Genomic DNA, 18,567 nt, shown 5'->3' with positions numbered 1-18,567 from the left:
TAAAATTATTAGAATAAAGCAATATTTGTATTCAAAATTCAATCTGACAATAAAAAACTAAAAAAAAACAGACATGTGAAAAAGTGAAAATCAATAAGCACTTATTGACTCCGTGAGACCAAACTATGACCATTTGAACATGTTGCTTTAAGGCACTGTAGTACCAGAACATCAAAGAAAGGATGCTATATAAAATATACAAAAAGAACCAAACAACAGCGGTGAGAGATATAGAATTCCTTTTTCAGTAAGACTATGTAACCTTTGAAAGAATACAAAAACAAGTCTTCAGAAGAGTCGAGTTCACATGTGATGAATTCAGCCGTGTTTAGTTCAACACACACACACACACACACACACACGCACACTTTGCTGCAGTCTACTTGGAGTATGACCTGGCACTAATGTCAGCTGGTATTGCTGTGGAGCTCACATCACAGTCAGTTGGCTGACGTGTGACCGAACATTTACTGGTGGTTGGACTCAAAGCTGCTGCCATGCCACTTAGCATCTGAGTAGCTTAGCTTAGAACCAGAACTTGCTGCGAGTTTAAAACCCAGCTGTGTGCTCAGCTGCACCCGATGCTGTGGCAATGATTAAGATTCTCTCAGCAGAACGCCGCTTCGACGAGCGATTGACAGTTCAGAGCAGTTTATTTCTGTCGCATCACTGAAACAGTCTCAAGTGTTTTATAAAAGACTAGTCGCAGTTGTGATCGTCACTAAATAATGTATCGTTGTGTATCTTTAATAGAAACGTAAAGAAAGTTTCTCTCTAAATTCACGGTTACTCATTAAAAACAGTCTGTGCATAACTGAGACTAACTAGTGTTAAATGCATTTCCTGATAAAACGTTTGCAGATTTCCTGCAGACCTGCATCGTTTACCTCCATGTTGACTCGCAGCACTCCTTTTCTTTACTGCCTTTGCATTAGTGCGTTTCAATGATCAGTTTAAAAGCACTACAACATGTGTGCATTGTGTTGCCCTTAATGGATTACCATTCATTAAAACATTGCATGCTACTGGTGCTCAAAACACTGCATGGAATACCTTTATGGTACGTTTTCATTAAACCACGTTTAAGTTGAGTCTCCGTAGGACACAGCAGCTGAGTTTAGACTAAACAACAACACAGATTTAATCCTGTCCTAAGGTTTAAGCCACAGCTAAAACTACTGACAGAGCAACAGCTCTAATGTTCCTGCTTGTTGTCCCAGTCCACTCACTACGTCACTGAGTCCGTCTTTAAGAAGACTGACCTAAGAGAATCTTGGGAAAATAAAGGCAAATTCAACTTGCCATTATCCTGTGAATACCACTTGTCACAGAGGCTCACAAAAGTTACATAGTCTCACTTGAATTCTGAAGGAATTTTCAGGATCTACTAGATATTAATAAAAATGATTCCCATTAATAGAGAAGAGATTACATTTTTTCCGCATTGACTTTGCAGTTTGTGGGTTTTTATGTTGGATAAGATGGAGGAGACCTGAAGGTGTTGGGCAGGTTCAGGACTGCTGACTGCTCCACTGGTTGGCCATCGGCCTGCGGAGCAGCTCCTCCACGTGGCGGGCAACGTCCATCGTGTCCTCCAAGTCAAAGTCTCCATCTGCGTCCAAAATGGTGTCACTCCTGACGGGACATATGTATATGCATGTTGTATTATTGTTTGCTGTTTTACGACCTACTTCACTTCTGTCAGCTCCATTTAAAACTACCTCAAACCAACATTAGTCATATTCTCAGATCCCCCGTGTGCGTTTACAGACAGGGATGGTGAGCTTGTTGACAGACAGCTGCTTATTTACACATCCAGCAGTTACCGAGCAACATAATCATTTATTAGGCGCTCAGCTAATCTTCACATTGTCATTCGATACTTGTATTAAAGTGATGGCCACCTTGAGTAGTAGAAGCAGCAATATTGTAACAAAACAAATAAGCAAAAATACATCAATATTATAATCAAAAAACTATTCTTAATGAAGTAGAAGAGAGCCCCTTCAGTGTAGCATTGACAGGGTCTATCCTGAGTACATGGATGTAAAAAAATGTGTGCTCACAAAGAAGGGTAGACACCAAAGTTGTTGGGGAGGCTCACAGAGGGAGAAGCCGACTGGTCCATGAAGGTAGGGGTTCCTCCAATGGGTTCAGGGTTCGGGGTGGTGAACCTGCCAGAGACATGAGCCACACGTTAGGACAGCAGCTACAACCAGCCTGCCGACTCACCACGTCTTAGAATAAGGAGATTACACACAAAAAATACACATTTCTGATTGGCTGGCAGGTGTTGCTAAAAAAAACTTGCATTGGGCCACCTTTGATACAGGTAACAATAATAACACTTTTTCCCATCTCTTACCAGTTAACTCTTACAGGTCATACAGGTCATAAAGAATGGATTAAACTGACTATAAACTAGTTTAGTATATGGTGCATTCAGGGGCTATTCAGACCACTCACTTCACTTTGAATTACTTCATGTTTCCTCTCATCAAGCTACATCAGGATGACAAAGCCAGAACCATACGTATTTGCACATTAAGGAAAAAATAATTCACATGGACGTTATTATTCAGACCCTTCACTCAGTACTTAGTTGAAGCCCCCTAGGCAGCGATTATAGCCTCGCACACCTGGATTAGGGGGGATTTCTGCTATTCCTCTGCAGATCTCTCCAGCTCTGTCGGTGGACATCCATTTCATGTCCATTCAGGATCTCTCAGTACTTTGCATCATGCAGCTTCCCCTCAACCACGCTACTGCTGGTGACACTCCCCCCTACAGCACAATGCTTCTCTGTTGTGCCGGTGGTGAGCAGTCGCTGGTTTTCCTACAGATACGGTGCCAAACTGTTCAGTCCTGGTCCCATCGCACCAGAGTGTCTACATTCTCACAGTCAGAGTCCTTTAGGCGCTTTCATGTTCCACTATACAACAATAGGGGCCACTGTTCTCTTGGGAACCTTCAACCTGCAGACTTGTTTTTGTTTCCTTCCCCACAACCTTGTCCTTGAGCTCTGCAGGTAGTTCCCCCCATCTCCTGCCTGAGGTAATGACACATGACAGGCGTCTGACTACTTTCTGAATGCTCCGCCCTCATAAACTGAGATGGAGGTGTTCTGCATGGTCTTTTTAGGGTTCAAATACAAAATCCTCATCAAACTTCAAGAGCATGCTACTTGTTCAGTCCTGTCTGTTTGAAGTGATTGAGAAGAGAAAATACATAAATAACTTACTCTGGCACAACTTGTTTGATCTGTGGTTTCACATATCCGTCCACGGCTTTTGCTGCAAGAAAGAGACACCGCATTGTTATTTTAACTTTACAGTGTCATCCTTGTTCTAAGGTGACTCCACCAGCTGAGGATTTTAAAGACGCCATTAATGACATGAGAATATGTTAAAGGTGCAATGATCAGAACAGAATGTAACGGTCCCTGTGTTCATGTTACATCAACATATGTCTACGTATCGTGTAGCAGTGACATCCTGTGAAATGAGCACGCTAACCAGCTAGCCCCGCAAGTGTGGCATGTCGCCCTGCAGCACACGGCGCAATAAGCTGACATAAGTGAACATAATGTATGAATATGTGAAAAGAATACACACTGATTTATGTTTGTTTGCTCTTGAGTCACACCACGTAGCTGCAGAATGCGGCTACAGTATCGAGACGATCTAGCGACGATATCCGTCTAGTCAATTAAACACATTCACACTGACAAGGTCAGAGATTTATGTTTTTTCTGGATTTGTCAGTGTAAATTGTGTTTCTTTTAGTCTGGAGTATGACTACAGTCTTCATATTTTAATCTCTGATCTCGAACATAAGCCAGATTAGATGTTCAGCATCAGTTACAGTGGCTATCTAAGAAGTTAACCTCCGTCGTGGGATTGAAAACCAAGAGTTACCCCTGAAGTGACCTCGCTAACCCCAAACACGGTTTCATAGTCCAGTCTGGTTAGTGTCAATGGAAACGCATCCATGACCACGGTAAAGGAAAAGCCAACGCCACGCAGGAAGATGATTAGATAGCAGAGTTATTCCTGACCGGTTGTTATTTCAAACTTTTTATAGTGCACAAAGCTTGCTCTGTGGTCAGTTCATAGTTGTTTTTTTAAGAACTGATGACTGTAGATCAATTGTTTGGACTGAGTAGTAGTGTTGAAAAACTGCCCTCTACTCCTCACTGTAGACATGTTACACATTTGAACTTTAATGTGAAAAAAAAATACATTCTTCATTTAATTGATTTTGTTGGCTGACGTGTGGATACTTACAAAGCGGAGGGGTGTAGTACTTGGCGAAGACCTCGTCTTTGGGCCGGTCAGGGTAGAGAAACAGGAGGTGGTTCAGGTCACTGATGCGGTCAGCCAGGGAACGAATGGAGAAGTCCTTGGTTGTATACGGCAACAGATTCCAGACCAGCCTTTCACCTGGCCACAGACCTCAGGTTAACATGACACTGATGCAGAGGCTAACATGTACAACCTTTGTCACGCACATAAGTGGAATTAATAATAGTTTAAAAAAATACAAACATAATACATACATGTGCAGTTAATAGTTATCGGTTATTTGAATGAAAGATAAGACTCCCACTGCGAGTAAAAAGCCCAGCCGTTGGTACCTGGCTTGTTGGGGTTCTCAGCCACCCAGGCAATGGTGATGCCTCCGATCTCAGAGTCGCTGAATCTCAGCAGGAAGGTGCCGTTGGGTTTGGACAGCAGCATGTCCTGTGCTTGCTGCTTGTTAACAAAGCCTATGATGGCCCTAGAAAACACACAGTCACACACACAAAGTTATGCTTCTTATGTCAAAAGCCCATTCTTTAAAGCTGACAAAAGCATGAGTCTTACTGATAGAATAACAAGTCTTTTGTGAGCATGGATCTTCCATATTTAATTGTTAAATCGTAAAATTTGTGAGTATTTTTGTTCACTACTTTACTTGAAGCTTACGAGCATCATTGCGATGGGTACAAAAGAGAAGATAACAACATTTTTATCATAAATTGGGTCAGTTTCGTGCAAAAAAAAAAGTCAAAAGAGTCATTACCCATCATTCCAGTGAGGCTTGAGATGTTTCTTCATGAGCTCCACAACTCCATCAAACCACTGCCAGAAGGTGAAATTTCGTCCTGGTAAACTCTCCTGTAAGAATGAAACGTACTCCGTCAGTATGTTTTCATGCACACAAGAAGCCAGGCTCGTCTGGCTTGTGTTCACCTGTCATCGCTCATTAGAGCATTATTACCGGCTATTTCTGCTGGTACAAACAACAAACATAGGAGACAGACGGTGCAGACAGTGCACGTGTCTCTTGTACAATACTACTTCTTCAGCTTTTGCTTTCTTCAAACATGTCAAACATGTCAATTGCTTTCTTCAAACATGTACAACTTTTCAGCGTAAATCCAACAACTCGGATTGTTTTTGTTTTAAAAGATATGCATCGTGAACATTAATAGAATCATGTAGAATCATGTTTTTAGTGGCATATCCCATGTAATGTATATCATGATTATCATCCCCGTAAAAAATGTAGTAAAAATTACAGTGATATTGATTTCCTACCCCTACCCCTAGCGTGTGTGTCGGAGCATTTGTAAAGTGCAATGGATGGACAGGTTCTGTCTCAGTTGCGGTCTCAGTCAGAATGTGACATGCAGTTGTTGAGCTGTGGAAAGCAGCTGGCCTCACCCGGTTGAACTGGGCCCAGGATATGGTCATGTTGCAGGAGTCCTCGGGATTGTTGCTGCTGCTGGTGAAAGCTTTCTGCGCCAAGAAGACCATGTTGTCCTCCGACAGGCCACGCCCACTGTGCATCTCCGCCTTGTACTTCATATCAAGGGTGTCACACAGCTGGGGCCACAGCACCTTGTCTGGCACGGTGAACGGCACCCTGCCCTGAGGATGGTCAATATTAAATGAACGTGTGCTTGTATCGAGCTTTTCTAGTCTTACAACCACACAAAGCGCTTTAACGCTACGTGTCAGCAAGCGACCATGCAAGATGCCACATGCCAATCACAACTTTAACCTTTTAAAAACCTTTTTTCTTCTAGGCAGACCTATAACCTTTTCATTTTCTTTCTGTGTGTCATCTTTGTTTACTCTTAACTAGTAACATATAGACTGATATTTACACATTTGAACAAAATCTCACATGTGTACCTTTTATTATAAGACCAAAAGTATTCAAATAGCCTGAGTGGGTATGCAATTTTCAAGGAAAGGGCCTAAAAATAGCTTGGTTTTCTTTAATCATGCATACCCATTCACATACTCTGAATTGGTATCAGACTAAGATTTCCCAAAAACACAAGAAAATACAATCTGCTAAAATGCAGATATGATTCAAAACCTTCAACGGCCCATTTTCAAGAGGACACCGTGTGTGTCTGTGAGATTACGGGGAACTATTAGTTGGTGCATTCCCCTCCTAATATGGTGAAGTATAAAAAGGCCATCATGGGGAAACTCACCGGCTCAGCAAAGGCGTTGTCCCACAGGACGGTGGCTGTGGCGTTGTTGTCCTGACTGCCGTGGACGATCACGACCACAGGCAGCGATAAGGTCTGCAGGTCACAGACGAGGGACACATAATATATTAATACACGTGTAATGAAATAATATTGCAGACATTTAATTACAAGTATCTTAAGCATTCCAAAATGAGGCAGAGACATTGGAGAGGACATCAGTAGCTGATGGCCAAGGAGCACAGCTCAATAACAAGTAAGACACCCAGTTTAGTTCAAAAAGGTCAAATGTCCCATCGGATTACTTTGACATGGAAGACCAGCTCATTGCCCCCGACGCTGAACTGTGATTCAAACAGAACGGTGAACTTCTCCTCCGTCACCGACTCAGCACCTCGACGGTCCGACCGCTTTATCCGCTTTAGTGACTATGTGAAGACACGAGAGGAGATTAGAGACAGATTAATTTATGACAATTAACACAGACAGTGTGTTTTTAATCCATGGAGAACAGCTGGGCATCAGGGTCCAATTTACTTGAGAGATATCTATCTATCTATCTATCTATATAGATATATATCTGTATATATAGATATATAGATATAGATATATATACACACACTAGATATGTCAGACTTTAGACACACACAACGCACCATTTTGTGTTGCATGCTCTACTATTTGAACCTAAATCATTATTATCCTCAGCTCTCACTGAGCAGTCAACATACATGAGGCACAGACAGACAGAAAATGGCCCTTTAAATGCTCAGCTGCCTGACAGCAACCGGTGAACTCCTTTGACATGCAGTTAAAACACCAGTGACACCTTGGTTTAAATTAAAACTCAACTCTTGGCTTTTTGGTGGATCTATTTATGTAGTGTGACGACTATATGGATTTCAAAAAGTAAGTGAGAAATTGGTTGTGTTGGTAATCATGAGAATACAATCACCGTGTATCACTCTAACACTCACCATGTTTCTGAAGTGTGCACTGAGGGTGCCAGTGGCCTGCTGATACTCCATGACACAGTTGTTGTTCAGGATTTCTCCACTGCTTTCACTACCAAGGAAAAGAAAACAGTTAGACACATTCTTGGAGTCATAGCTGGACAAGTCAACAACACGAGGATTTTAACATGATCACATGATAACTAAGCTACCATGGAACTATTTCTATTTGTTTGATAACTGACAATTCAGGAATTCGTTGTCTTTACCTGTCAACAAAGTACCTGTTTTAGTCACCCATTATTTGACCACGGTAGCCCATAATGTGTGTTCATCGTTATTACCTTTGTGTGCTCTCATTCTTCAGCAGAGCTTTGGCCTGCTGCTCGCTTACAATGACAGCCTTGACCTGAGGTGGATTCATGTGGACGTTGAGCTTCCCGCCCACCAGGAGGCGCACTGTGGCTGCAAACTTGGTCTGGGTCTTCAACACCTGGGGCGGCTGCTTTTCAATGATGAAGGTACTGAAGAGAAGGGGGACAGGGGACAATGACAGGATCGGCTGGTCAACATTGTCTCTCATGGGATGATTTGAGTTGTCTAAGGGCAGACGTTTTGATGCATGACATCAGCTCAGTGTGTGGAACGGTTTAGGTTCAAAGATTCTGTTTGTGAGCAGAAGGACAAAAGTTGTTTGTTGCACCGGCTCACTGCACTCATGCAGCAAACCCCACGAGATACTAAGAATAAGCCGTTCCAACTCCACAAAGAACATGTCAACTGGAAACTAACTTCTAAAGTTTCCATCCAGCTGTAAAAAAATAAATAATAATAACTGCTCAATCGGCAGGGAATAATCTGAATTTCTCTTTAACCTGAGGGTCAACAATTAGTCAGCTTCCAGCGACTTTGCAAAAAAATGTCATGTATTTGATACCTCCAGTAGACGACAGCAGCAGAGTGACAGTTACACCTCCAGTATACAGAGACGAGGACTGAGTGATGGCAGTCTAGGAGCTGAGTCTAAAACAAAGCCTCTCCTTGCTTGAGGTAACAGTTAATGAACATGACTCCGGCCTTTTGCTGTACACTGCCGGCTGAACGTAAGCTTATGGTTGAGTGTGATGTACTTGGAGACCAGGTAATTCCACAATAGTTTTGCAATAGTGTTAAAGTAATTTTTTGGAGTTATGGAATTGCTTTTTTTTAACAGTAAGTGAGCATGTTGGGACAAGTGTTGGAAGAGAAGTGAAAGAAAAACTTGATTCAGTAATTGTGCAACGTAGTTCTGTGGTTAAGTAACACTGCAAATATGGAACTACACTGCAGACTAGGTCTCTAATGAAGAGAGAGGTTGAACACAAAGTTTAGTCTTTAGTAGAACATCGGTGGATGCCGGCTGCATGAGAAGTCACAAATGGGATCATAGGATCTGAATGAGTAAGACATCAATCATGGTGCCCACCAAATGTAGTGTTGCAGTTCTTCAATCATTCAAGTAATTATCAAAAAGCAAAAAGAGTAATATCATAGATTATATATATAAGATGTGGCCGTCACCCATTGTTGTGGACTACGGTTTTTAAGTTCGTCGCCATCTTTGCAACCTGTGAACGGAAGTGACCATATTTGGAATGCGATGGAGCGACGTAGAGACGCCGTATATGTCTGGTAGCAATGGTGACCTGTCAATCACAAGATAGCCCCGCCCTAAAGTATACACTGAAACTAGAGATTGAGACAAATTTATGTTGAGTGAGGGAATAAATAAAGTGAGAAGTAGAATCATTTTCTCATAGACGTTCATACAATCTGACTTCTTTAAAAGAACCAGAAGAGTCGTCCCCTGATGGCATGTCGAGATAATGTGAGATGCAGGAGGTTGCTGTCTGAGTAATATGAAGGGCACACCCTAAATCACCTTCATTGCAATCCAGTCCAGTGTGCAGGTCACAATCTGACAAAACCAGTTGAACAATGCAGTCCCGGGGTCCACACACCAGACACCATCTATTTTATAATGTAATTGTTTTTAACAAATACACTACATGTATTATAATCATTTTTCCCTATTAGCTTATTTTCTCAGATCCTGTCTCCGGTCTGTTCCTCATGCCTTGCTGCTTAGGCCAGAGAGGTGATCTACCTCAAGCGCGCTCCGTAATGCTCTAGATCAGCATCCTGTCATGCATGGTTTTTGTAAATTTGTGCAAATCTATTAAAAATAAAGAATGAAAATATAACATGTACCTACGTATTCAGAGCCTTTGCTATGACACTCAAAATTGAGGTTTTGAGTGTCCTGTTTCCACTGTTCATCCTTGAGATGTTTCTACAACTTGATTGGAGTCCACTTGTGCTAAATCCAGTTGTTTGGACATGATTTAGAAAGGCACACAGCTGTCTATATAAGGCCCCACTGTTGACCAACCAAGCCATGAAGTCCAAGGAATTATCTGTTGACCTCCGAGACAGAATTGCATTGAGGCAGAGATCTGCCAAAGGATAGAAAAAAAACTGCAGCGTTGGAGGTCCCAATGAGCACAGTGGCCTCCATCATCTGGAAATAGAAGTTTGGAACCACCAGGACTCTTCATAGAGTTGGCCGCCCATCAAAATTGAGCAATCAAGGGAGAAAGGTCTTAGGAGGTGACCAGGAACCCGATGGTCACTCTGACAGAGCTCCAGTGTTACTCTGAAGAGAGGAGAACCTTCCAGAAGGACAACCATCTCTGCAGCACTCCACAAAGGCAATGCTCATCACCTGGCCAATACCATCTCTACAGTGAAGCATGGTGGTGGCAGCATCATGCCGTGAGGATGTTTTTCAGCAGGAGGAACTGGGAGACTAGTCAGGATTGAGGGAAAGATGAATGCAGCAACTGGGAAGAGACCCCGGGGAAGACCCAGGACACGCTGGAGGGATTATATCTCCCGGCTGACCTGGAAAGCCTCGGGATCTCCCAGAATGAGCTGGAAAATGTTGCGGGTGAGAGGGAAGCCTGGGTCGGTCTGCTGGGCGTGCTGCCAATGCGACCCGACACCGGATAAGACCCGACCCGATGGATGGATGAATGCAGCAATGTACAGAAATGGACAAAAGGACAACGACCCGAGCCACACAGCCAAGATAACAAAGGAGTGGCTTCGGGACAACTTTGTGAATGTCCTTGATTGGCCCAGCCAGAGCCCTGACTTGAACTTCATTGAATATTTGTGGAGATATCTGAAAATGTCTGCACCCATCAAACTTGTTGGAACTTGAGAAGTTCTGCAAAGAAGAATGGGAGAAACTGCCCAGAAATGGGTTTGCCGTGCTTGTAGAATAATACTTAAGACCTGAGACTATTATTTTTTCGTTCTTTATTTTTAATAAATTTAATCAAGCTTTTCTTTCACTTTGTCATTATAGGGTGTTGTGTGTAGAACGTTTAGGAAAAAATGAATTTAATCCATTTTGGAATAAGGCTGTAACATAACCAAATGTGGAAAAAGTGAAGCGCTGTGAATACTTTCCGGCTGCACTGAATGTATACAATATCAGACAGCAGGCCTTGGTAGGAAATGCACAGTCCGCCACTGATGAACTCCACACTACACTGACGCGTTGACGTCTAGTTCTCACCTCGTAACCAGGGCAGAGATGATGTCGGTGATGTCGGCGTTCAGTTTGCTCAGCAGCTCTTCCATGGGGCCCGGCAGAGGCAGCTGCTGGGTGAGATGTTCACAGCGTCGGATCTGCTGCCGGTTCTGCCAGATCAGGTCAGCAAGCTTCTCACACCTGGTGAACGGTGGACACACCGCCATAGCGTAGAAGTAAAAAGGAAGAGGAGAACATCAGGCTGCGTTCCTCTGCGTGAGTGCATATACAGCCTATGATTTCTATAGACATTGTTTATGTGAAAAAATTCAATTTTCCATCTACATCAGAAAATAGGTAAGTAAAGCTACATTCTTTATTATGCCAGTTAACTGATTGGAACAGTGCAGTATATACCAGGACTGCAGGACATCCAGTCCCCCCTCATGAGGACCCCCGTTGCCTGCCAGCTGCTGTCTCCTCTTCCACTGGATGAGTTCCTCGTCCAGGATCAGAGTCTGCTGCTTCCTCAGCAGGGCCAGAGTCTTCTGGTGTTGTTCTGACAGGTCCTGCAAACACACCACCAGCCACATGCTGAGAAACCCTCGCATTTGTGATACGCGGGGGCAAAAGGGAAAGGATTGCAGCCACCGACAGCACCGTGAATTCATCACTTGCAAATGCTATCAGCCGCGTCTCAAGTTCTGACTCCCCAAAGATGTCAACCCTGACCCTACTAATGATAACAGCGCAGACATTCATCAAGTTTAGCAGCTAAGTGCATTTTGATATTGGTTGTTGCCTGTTTGAAAGCCTCCATGTGGCCAAGTATAAAGTTTTACTTTGCAGCAAAACAATGGCAGAGAGAGTGATAAGAAGCAGAGGCATTTCTCAAAACTGGGTATTTTGCTCGAAATGTCTTTATATTCCCTCATTTAAATATCTACAAAAAGCACAGGGATGCTATGTGATTGGCAGCTCAGTTAAGGGTTCATTTAAAAGGAAAGCAGCAAAGAAAGCAGCAAGTTGCACGTGCACGCCCTCTGAGCTGCCGAGAAACAAAGCATTGCAGCAATAAAGGCAGTGAAGAAAAACACTGCAAGCCAGGATATAGGGAAGTAAACAATGCAGGTTTGAAACCGCTTGGAATTGGCAAATGTTTTATGAGGAAGGAAATGCATTCAACACATGTGTGAGATATCATTGATAAACAAGTTCAAATGGTAAGTTGGTTAACAAGAATACAATGAATCAGAAAATGGCAAATAAGGTCATTTCTATTATGACTTCTCTACCATCTGACTTTTTTTTGTTTTACAAACAGCAGTCGTCCCCTGATGGCCAGTAGAGAGAAGGCCGGTGAGGAACTTCCTCTTAGGCTTCCCGTCAGAAACGGAGGTTGTCGCCTGGTCCTACATACTGTAACTCTTTCCATAATCTTTGGTACCTTCTTTTCTGGGTAGCAGATCAACTCTGGTCTGCCTAAATATCTTGAACACATCTTTTATGTGGTTACTACGCAATAGATTTGTGAAGCGGTTTAGATATTAAGATTTTTCACTGTTATTAACAATAGCCCTGTGGGCACCTTTCCCTCCCCTCTGGATTTGTGTGTATAGAGTATGTTTGTATCACCTTGCCAGCTATGTTTGGGTGTGTGCATGTGTGTGGTCTCCATACAAGCCTGTATTTCTGTAATGTGCTGGCCTCTCTGGTGAGCCAGGCCTCCACCGTGGTCCTCTTACTCTGGAGGGTTGTCTCCCGCTGAGTGCGCTCAGCTTGAGGCAGTGACGACAGGCTGCTCAGCTGGGCTAACGGAGCAGGAGATGGGCGCGACATTACAAACACCTGCTACCACAAAACACTTCTGGGCAAATATGGTAACTTTGATAACTGTTGGCCAGCCCCTGGCTGCAGATTGCTTTTCTACAAAGATAGAGATTCAAACGGGCGGGGCAGCGGAGCAACAACATCCAACTGGAGCTAATACAGCTAAAGCTACATGTTCAGTTGGCTTTCTTTGGTTGGACTTTGTATTTAGTCCATTCACCCTTCATCCATATGAGCCAATGAGTGGCCAGTAGGTTCTGTGCTGTTTAAGATTACGGTTGTGTCTTTAGTATAGAAACTCAATTTCTTAGATTATGCAAAGCACAGGAAAAAAATCCAATCAAACAATAGCGAGTGGAAGTGTAACTGTATCTGTATCTGTATGTGACCTTCTAAATCTTAGCACATCTCCATCTCCTGTGTGTGCATCGCTCCTCCTCACCCTGGATGCGCAGGTTCTCCTGGTACTGTATAATGAAGTACTCCTGGCTGTGCTGCAGCTTCCTCAGTTCATTCTCCGTCTCCTGCGTGTTCAGACGGAGCTCTTCAAAGGACTGGTTGATCTGCTGGTGGCGCTGCGACAGGCTGTCCATGGCCTGCACCCCGCTCCCACAGCTGGCCTTAACACACAGCATTTAGAAAACGGTCCCGTCAGTTTGCCTCCAGCAACATTGGGCCTCCAACACATGTTATTTATTGGTCGTAGTCGTAGATAGTGCACTGCAGCAATTCCCTCCATCCTCTTACAAACATGTTCATCTCAAATCAAAAGCTGTGTAATGGGGGCGGGGTCACGGGATTCCTGCAAATGATAACATGTCAACAAACCCCTAAGCACTTACATTTGTAGCTTCTTGAACCAGCCGTTGCTCCGAGTGCAGGATGTGTTTAATGCAGCGCACCAGCTCCAAAGGACAGCGGTCATAAGTGCTCTGCAGAGATATCACATACACATCAGTGATTAATGAGATCCGTTAGTTAAATCCAATACCATGCCAGCAATTTGGCCAACTGAAAGAGTCAAAGCACCTTCCGTCTCACTCTTATTACGAGCCGGTGTATAAATAAACTTCATCTTGGTAACTCCTTCGTGCTCATATATTACCCAAACTGTGACTCGTGGGCCAGTACAGAAGAACCCATATGTGACGGGAGAGCTGATCTAAAGTACAGTTTGTCATCTTCTTCAAACACAATTTTTATATGTTTGCTGAAATTCTTGATACATCCTTGACACCAATCATTGAATTAAGTGCTCGGACAAAAATGTGTTTGTTAAACCTGTTTTCTGTGGCGGGACGGTAATACACAGATGTAGTGATTTGGAGCAGACAGAGCATGAACGGCATTCATATTATCTACTGATACAGCTCTTTGTGACTTTAATTGATAGCACCCTTATGGATCCACAAGTGACGTTGACGGAGGAACCCCACAGGACACGCTTGTCTGAGCCGACAGGAGTATCAGTACAGCTGAGAAGTGAGGCGTGTGCTATAGTTTCTTAATGGTCCAGTGAGGGTTCAGGGCGGGTCCATACTCCCTCCTGCCGGTACCTTGAGCTGGTTGGCATAATGGCCCAGCTTGATCTTGAGCAGAAAGCCATCCTCTCCTCCCTGTAGCTGGGCTTTTTTCTGCAGCTCGGCCACCAGGTTTTCCAGCAGACGCTTGGCTTTGGCTTCCTCTGCTGGGTTGTCCAACTCCACTGAATCCCTGTGGGATTACATGTTTTAACCAACTAATCCATGTCAAGCTCAGTGAGACGAGCTGTCGATGACCACTTTGGCTCAGGACTAAAACATTGTAATAAATCTCTTATTAACTTTGACTATCAAACATGAAATGAAACAAAATAAGTTATTATTATCATAAACTTTGCTTCTTTAGCGCATTTTGTAAAAATGCCACATTGTGCTTTACAAAAAAATAGATATTTAGGGAAAGGTTAAACCTAAAAATTGTTTTTACAAATACAACAAATTACATCATAAAGGCAAAGTAAGAGAGGTAGCAAGTAAAGAAGTGAAGCATTGGGGTCAAAGAGATATTAACTATATGTGTCCTTTGTTCAGCATCTGTACAGTTCTGCCAGGGCTATATGTCATTTTAGTCAAGTATTTAATTGTTTATTCCTTCGATTCATTGGATAATCACTATCATCATTAAAGAGTATTGTCGTGTCTGATGTCTAAAGTTATGCACCTAGCACCAAAACAAAATCCTTGTTTGTGTAAACATTTCTGGTAAATAAACAGTTTCTGATTCTGATTCAATAGTAAATACCTGTACAGAAAAGAGAAAATAAGACAGGTCTCTTAAAATAAACTAGTTGGTTTCCTTTTTCTTCAAATCACAAGAGACACTTTGAATAGTAACTTACAAAGAAGTTATTATCATCAGAAACTTTGCTTCTTTACTGCATTTTGTAAAAGATTCTTTAGGTGTAGTGCCGATGTTAGAACATAAAACCTGTTCCTTGCCCTTTCAGACATCTTTTTACTAATGTTGCCATGTTCACAAGTTAACTTGTTGAGCACATTATTATATAAATGAGAAATGAAAACCAAAAACTATATCTCAGCTAATCAACAACTCTTTGTTTAAACACATACAATACAACCTTCAGGAAAAGGTCAGACTTACTGGAAGCTGGCTGTATGAAATACTGAAACTCTAGCCAATTTGATTTAAATATGTTATTTTTTTTTTTAAAACTGAAGGACAGTCATCTGGGGCAATTAAAAGGGATTGAATATTTTTTTGATTATATTCTTTTATGCAGGAATGTATATGAGAAAGAAATACAGCCACATGTAGCTTCTCTCCAAAGGGATTGATACTGGCATTGTAAAATGGGAATAGCACTGCAGATCAAAGTCTTCTGCATACCAGAGCTGGCATTCAATCCACTGGGCCAGGTAGTGTCGCACCTCGATGGGGAAGTGCTGGCCGTACAGTGCCTGCATCTGATGCAGGGCCTCACCCTGCAGCTGCTGGGCCTGGATCCACATCGCCATGGTGCTCCTGTGCAGGCAGGCGGATGGCAGGAGAAAGATAAAGGAGGAGGGGAAGGAACCGCAAGCAAGAACAGTAATCAAGAGGATGACCAGTCAGAGTAAAGGAGAGACAAGAGAGGACAATGGGGTAGAGGATAGAGAAAGGAGGGATTCAGGAAAGCATACAGACCCGCATCTGTCCAACCGGTAGGAAGTTTCTGAGGAATGTGATTCTATTAATCTCTTTACATCACTATGGACTATGTACAACAGTTAAATACATGCAAAGAACGGAACACGTTTAGTCCTAAAGTACCGTTATCTGTTCATGAACTCAAATCAGTAATTAACTGTGCAAACGGAGAACCACATCTCCACCTCAGTGCCCAGTAACAGTCTCCAAGAAGGCCGGGGTCTCTCTCCTTCCACTAGCAGAGCAGTGGAAAACGTCAGCCAGGGGTCAGGACAGGGGTCATGAAGCGGGTCATGACAGGGGTCATGAAGCGGGTCAGGACAGGGGACATGAAGCGGGTCAGGACAGGGGACATGAAGCGGGTAAGGACAGGGGACATGAAGCGGGTCAGGACAGGGGACATGAAGCGGGTCAGGACAGGGTACAGGTAGCAGGTCAGGACAGGGGACATGAAGCGGGTCAGGACAGGGGACATGAAGCGCGTCAGGACAGGGGACATGAAGCTCGTCAGGACAGGGTACAGGTAGCAGGTCAGGACAAGGATTAGGTAGCAAGTCAGGAGTCAGGACAGGGGACAGCTAAGGAAGGGGGTCAGGACAAGGGTCCAACAGAGGTCAGGAAGAGGGTCAGGACAGGTAGGGGGTCAGGTAAAGAAAGACAGGGGTCAGGTAAAGAAGGAGGTCAGGACAAGAGTCGCGCGGCCCATTGGGTGGTGTTTTATTTTGGGTGGGGTGGTTTTGGGGGTTTGTTGTTTTTGTGTGCCTGTGCGGCCTGAGGAGTTGTCTTAGGAACACATCCAGAGCTGTCAGGTGGGTAACCAGCTTGCTGGGGCCTAACCGAGCTGCTGGTGTTTAAAAAGCCTTCCGCTAATCTACATGAAGACTAGGGGTCAGTGAGGTTAGTTTTTTTTGGGGTGCGCAGTTTGAACAAAGGGAAGTGGGTCAGGACAGGGGTCAGGACAAGCGTTAGGTAGCAGGTCAGGGGCCAGGACAGGGGACAGGTAACAAAGAGGGTCAAAACAAGGGTCAGGACCAGGGACAGGTAGCAGGTCAGGAGTCAGGACAGGGGACAGGTAACAAAGAGGGTCAAGACAAGGGTCAGGACCAGGGACAGGTAGCAGGTCAGGAGTCAGGACAGGGGACAGGTAACAAAGAGGGTCAAGACAAGGGTCAGGACCAGGAACAGGTAGCAGGTCAGGACAAGGGTCAGGACCAGGGACAGGTAAGGAAGGGGTCAGGACAGGGGTCCGAGAGATGTCAAGTCGCGGGTCGGGACAGAGGTCAGGACAGGGGCAAGTGTGCAACACTCGTCCGGGCACCTTTAAAAAATTGCCGAGCTGAAGAAACCCAGAGAGCAGAGTGTGTGTAGTTTGTTGTCTCGAACGGCCAGCAGATAGAAGAGTGTTTTTGGTTAGATGTTGAGCAACCATATTCAATTATACAGCTTATCATCAGTGGTTGCTTTCTTAAAGAGGAACCTTAATGGAGTTATCTTACACTCTCAAAGCAACCCTACCTACTGCTCGATATGTTATTCATTCAAAATAGTGTTAATATCATGATCCTTCCTGCCAATCTATATGGGAAATTATTATCATCCATTAATTGTTCAGTTATTAACAAACACACTGCGATGCAGTTTACATTCCAAGTCCCTAATAACTGTGATCATGTGCTTTATTTAAAAAAAAAAAAGTTTTCTACCTGGGAATAACAAATATGTTGTCTACCTTCTAAATATCTGATTTTAAATAAGGTTTTTTTTTAAAAAGGCAACTTTTTTAAATGCGAGAGAGAGGTTGTGTATCGCGCAATAAACAAACAAATAAAGACATAGTTGTTCAACAACCAACCCAAAACAGAGTTACGGCCCCTGGCCTGCCGTGACAACAACACACGCTCACTTTCCCTCCACAGCCTAGAGGTTTCCCTCCCTGGTTGAAAACGAGTCGAGGGGAGGCGTCGCTCAGCTGCCGACGGATCGACACCGCGGTGCCGCTCAGCTCGGCAGCTTCTCTCCGGGCTCGTCCGGCGCGCGGGCCCGCGATGCGCGCTCGCCGCCGCGCGGCCACTTGCCCGCCGCTGTCAGGGGTCCGCACGCGCCGTCTGTCAGGGTTTGGCACCTATCAAGTAGAAGTATTCTCTAAGATGCAGTAGGACTAAATTAGGACTTGCTTGGTGATGTGTCAAATTCTGCTCCATTTGGCTCGCAAAAGAGTCATAAAAACGAAGCCTGTCATTTAGCCGTGAGAAGTGCGTGTATCGCACGGCCTGTGAGTACGTGTTGACGTTATCTTCAGCGACACTAGAGGGCAGGACGCGTCGGTCCGCAGCAGGAAAGCTTGCTCACAAAAAGTTTAGGAGGTAGCTTAGCTCGCTAACATTACCGTACGTTGAGGTTTGGCAACCTTTGAACGCAGCAAACTTGCAAAACGCGAACTCAGAGTGTCGCTAAACAGGTGTTTGCATGCTGTGCGGGAATGTGTTGCATCCACGTCACGTTTGTCACCTCGATGGACAACACAG

At 43.9% G+C, this 18,567-nt stretch overlaps 1 protein-coding gene across 2 annotated transcripts in view; it reads right to left on the bottom strand.

Moving 5' to 3' along the window:
• Positions 1-5: 5 nt before the first annotated feature.
• Positions 6-18,567, bottom strand: part of LOC137789377 (signal transducer and activator of transcription 5B-like) — an 18,854-nt gene continuing 292 nt past the window's right edge. Inside the window, exons 1-19 of one of the 2 annotated variants that reach the window (XM_068582898.1) lie at positions 17,946-18,039; positions 15,743-15,877; positions 14,410-14,566; positions 13,696-13,785; positions 13,296-13,473; positions 12,704-12,834; positions 11,441-11,592; positions 11,069-11,224; positions 7,788-7,967; positions 7,468-7,555; positions 6,796-6,918; positions 6,494-6,586; positions 5,709-5,915; positions 5,065-5,159; positions 4,637-4,779; positions 4,287-4,442; positions 3,242-3,293; positions 2,067-2,174; positions 6-1,635 (exon numbers count right to left, since the gene is read on the bottom strand). In XM_068582898.1, the coding sequence (XP_068438999.1) occupies positions 1,512-1,635; positions 2,067-2,174; positions 3,242-3,293; positions 4,287-4,442; positions 4,637-4,779; positions 5,065-5,159; positions 5,709-5,915; positions 6,494-6,586; positions 6,796-6,918; positions 7,468-7,555; positions 7,788-7,967; positions 11,069-11,224; positions 11,441-11,592; positions 12,704-12,834; positions 13,296-13,473; positions 13,696-13,785; positions 14,410-14,566; positions 15,743-15,870 (2,361 nt within the window). In that variant the 5' untranslated portion in view covers positions 15,871-15,877; positions 17,946-18,039 and the 3' untranslated portion in view covers positions 6-1,511. Of the gene's footprint in view, positions 1,636-2,066; positions 2,175-3,241; positions 3,294-4,286; positions 4,443-4,636; positions 4,780-5,064; positions 5,160-5,708; positions 5,916-6,493; positions 6,587-6,795; positions 6,919-7,467; positions 7,556-7,787; positions 7,968-11,068; positions 11,225-11,440; positions 11,593-12,703; positions 12,835-13,295; positions 13,474-13,695; positions 13,786-14,409; positions 14,567-15,742; positions 15,878-17,945; positions 18,040-18,567 lie in introns of those variants that run through there. The other variant, XM_068582896.1, reaches the window with a different exon arrangement.

The sequence above is a fragment of the Clinocottus analis genome, unplaced genomic scaffold (genome assembly GCF_023055335.1).
Source record: "Clinocottus analis isolate CAN_PGR_092001 unplaced genomic scaffold, fCliAna1.0.p SCAF_19, whole genome shotgun sequence".
NCBI lineage: Eukaryota > Metazoa > Chordata > Actinopteri > Perciformes > Cottidae > Clinocottus > Clinocottus analis.
Note: the sequence above shows the minus strand (reverse complement) of the source record. Positions and strands in the feature narration are given on the sequence as shown.